The 2,380-nt window shown below is 41.2% G+C and overlaps 1 protein-coding gene across 1 annotated transcript; it reads left to right on the top strand.

Moving 5' to 3' along the window:
- The first annotated feature begins 1,541 nt into the window (after positions 1 to 1,541).
- On the top strand, positions 1,542 to 1,965 carry LOC132479667 (small nuclear ribonucleoprotein Sm D2-like). Its single transcript, XM_060083163.1, is given in 3 exon segments — positions 1,542 to 1,574; positions 1,577 to 1,595; positions 1,598 to 1,965. Coding segments are annotated over 3 exon segments (420 nt in total).
- The last annotated feature ends 415 nt before the right edge of the window (positions 1,966 to 2,380 follow it).

Raw genomic sequence — 2,380 nt, 5'->3', positions numbered from 1 at the left:
CAAATATTTACTTTCACATTATGTACATTTGAACTCTTTAGACATTTTCTACAAATCTCAGAGCATCCATTTAAACTCAACGGCTCACTTTTGCCTTTTAATTTCTTCACGTTGTAATTTAACACTAGAGTTACTTTTCTGATGTATTTGGTATGAATAAATTATATTCTACAAATGTTTCAAACGTTCAATAGGCTCTAACCAGTCATCATTTATCTACGAGTACCCTTTAGAAAAGAACAAAATGATCTTCATTTTTTTTTGATTTGTACAATTTAAATCTAAGAAATGTGCAGTTATGTAAGTGCAAGATTAAGGACTTCTCTTGTTGCAAATTTCTAATCCTCCTGCTGGGGGATTATAAACTCCCATGCTGTTATAAAGTTTCTGTGCACACAATGGTTTTATAACTGACTGGAAGATTGAAGGTTTTTTTTTTTTTTTTTCCCAATTTAAATATGTTTGAATCATGGGACTCCATTAGAAAAAATACAGCTTCATTGGAATTAGGAGAAAATATACCCTTTGTTCAACATTTAATATTGTATTTCCAGTTCACGTGTGATTGTTTGTACGGTTTACAGTCTCCCACAACCCAAATAAAAAAGGTTTTATACCCTATAGCTGCAAATTTCAAAAGACAATGTCAAAACGTTCAGTAAAACAGAACTTTCTTATCACTCTCAGCAGACTCTCAATTCCAGCATGGCATGGGGAGAAAAGGGCTTAATTATAACAGTCTCCTATTACAGTAACCTACTTGGTTAGCACATGTTGCAAAGTTAACAGACATGAAAAATGTGGATCTTGTTTCTTTCTGTTTATTTTTCCAAGATGTTTGGGGAGGAGAGTTGCACCAGGGGAGCAGAGTCACTGCCTTTGGGGCAGCCCTTAGTGATCACTAAATTTACATGAAAATGAATGGTAATAAGATTTAAACAGGCTCCATCCTGTGTGTGCATGTATTTAGTGGGCTATTCAGTTGTTATCCAGTCTTATTCTAAATCAAGACATATGTGTTTGTGTGGTGGGGGTATGGTGGGGTGGGTATTTTACAGACTCCGAGCTTAAATCTGGTGGTAAAAATAGGAAGAGGGAAGAAGCAGCCTCTTCTCTTTCTTGTTGACTTAATGGAAGAGTGAGAGGTAGGAGGAGAGTCAGTGGAATGCATAATGAGGGCCTGGATATTTGGCCATGGAAACTGCATTGCTACTTGGGTTTGTCCCAGTACCTACAATGTATTAAAATGAAACAAAACAAAAACAAAAGCAACAGAGAGAGAGAGAAAGGACGGAAGGAAAAAAGAAAGAAAAAATGTTGGTATCTCCCCAGAGTTGTACTTAGCACTCAGGTCAAGGATACCTGGATCTAAATCTAACTGTCACAATGTATCATAATGTGAAGCCTTAGTCAAATTACTTCTGCTCTCTGGGCCTTAGTTCAATCATTTATTAAAAAGTGGGGAGGGCTCTCTGCGGAAGGTCGAAGCAACGCGGAGGAGACGGTAGTGACTTGAGAGCGCAGCCACCACCATCACCAACATGAGCCTCCTCAACAAGCCCCAGAGTGAGATGTGACACCAGAGGAGCTGCAGAAGCGGAGGAGGAAGAGTTTAACACAGGGCCACTCTCCGTGCTCACCCAGTCGGTCAAGAACAACACCCAAGTGCTCATCAACTGCCGCAACAAGAAGCTCCGGGGCCGTGTGAAAGCCTTCAATAAGCACTGCAACATGGTGCTGGAGAACGTGAAGGAGATGTGGACTGAAGTCCCCAAGAGTGGCAAGGGCAAGAAGAAGTCCAAGCCAGTCAACAAGGACCGCTATGTCTCAAAAATGTTCCTGCACAGGGACTCGGCCACTGTGGTCCTGTGGAGCCCGCTCATTGCCGGCAAGCAGGGGCCTCCTCCCTGCCACCAGAACTTGCCCCCTCATTTTGCAAAGACCTGCCCTTCGTGCTGGGGATAATAAAGTCATGTGTTTTTTCTAAAAAAAAAAAAAAAAAAAAAAGTGGAGAGGAAGGATGATGACTTTTGTCTCTGAGGTTCCTTCCAACCATGTCCCAGGTAATAATATAAGCCTCCAGAAGAATCTGGGCCCCTGATAACAATGGTAATGGCTGAACCAAGATTGTGTCTACTATCCAGATGGGTCCATGTCAAGAACAAGACCCAGAGAAAATGCTGGTATAAAAGGATGTCCCTTGAGCAAGACTCACTGATGAAGGTAATTTTATTTTCAATAGTCTGTAAAGAGTGCTTGGTCCAGAAACCAAAAATTAAAAGATTGGCACCTGAACCTAGGGGAGGGTCAAGATGACTCATGACTGAAGCAGATTTAGACGCAAAGAGTGCTGTTGGTTAAAGGCACCTGTACCCACTCA

Source organism: Mesoplodon densirostris, chromosome 19 (assembly GCF_025265405.1).
Source record: "Mesoplodon densirostris isolate mMesDen1 chromosome 19, mMesDen1 primary haplotype, whole genome shotgun sequence".
In the NCBI taxonomy this organism is placed as follows: Eukaryota; Metazoa; Chordata; class Mammalia; order Artiodactyla; family Ziphiidae; genus Mesoplodon; species Mesoplodon densirostris.
This window is presented reverse-complemented; position numbering and strand designations above follow the sequence as displayed.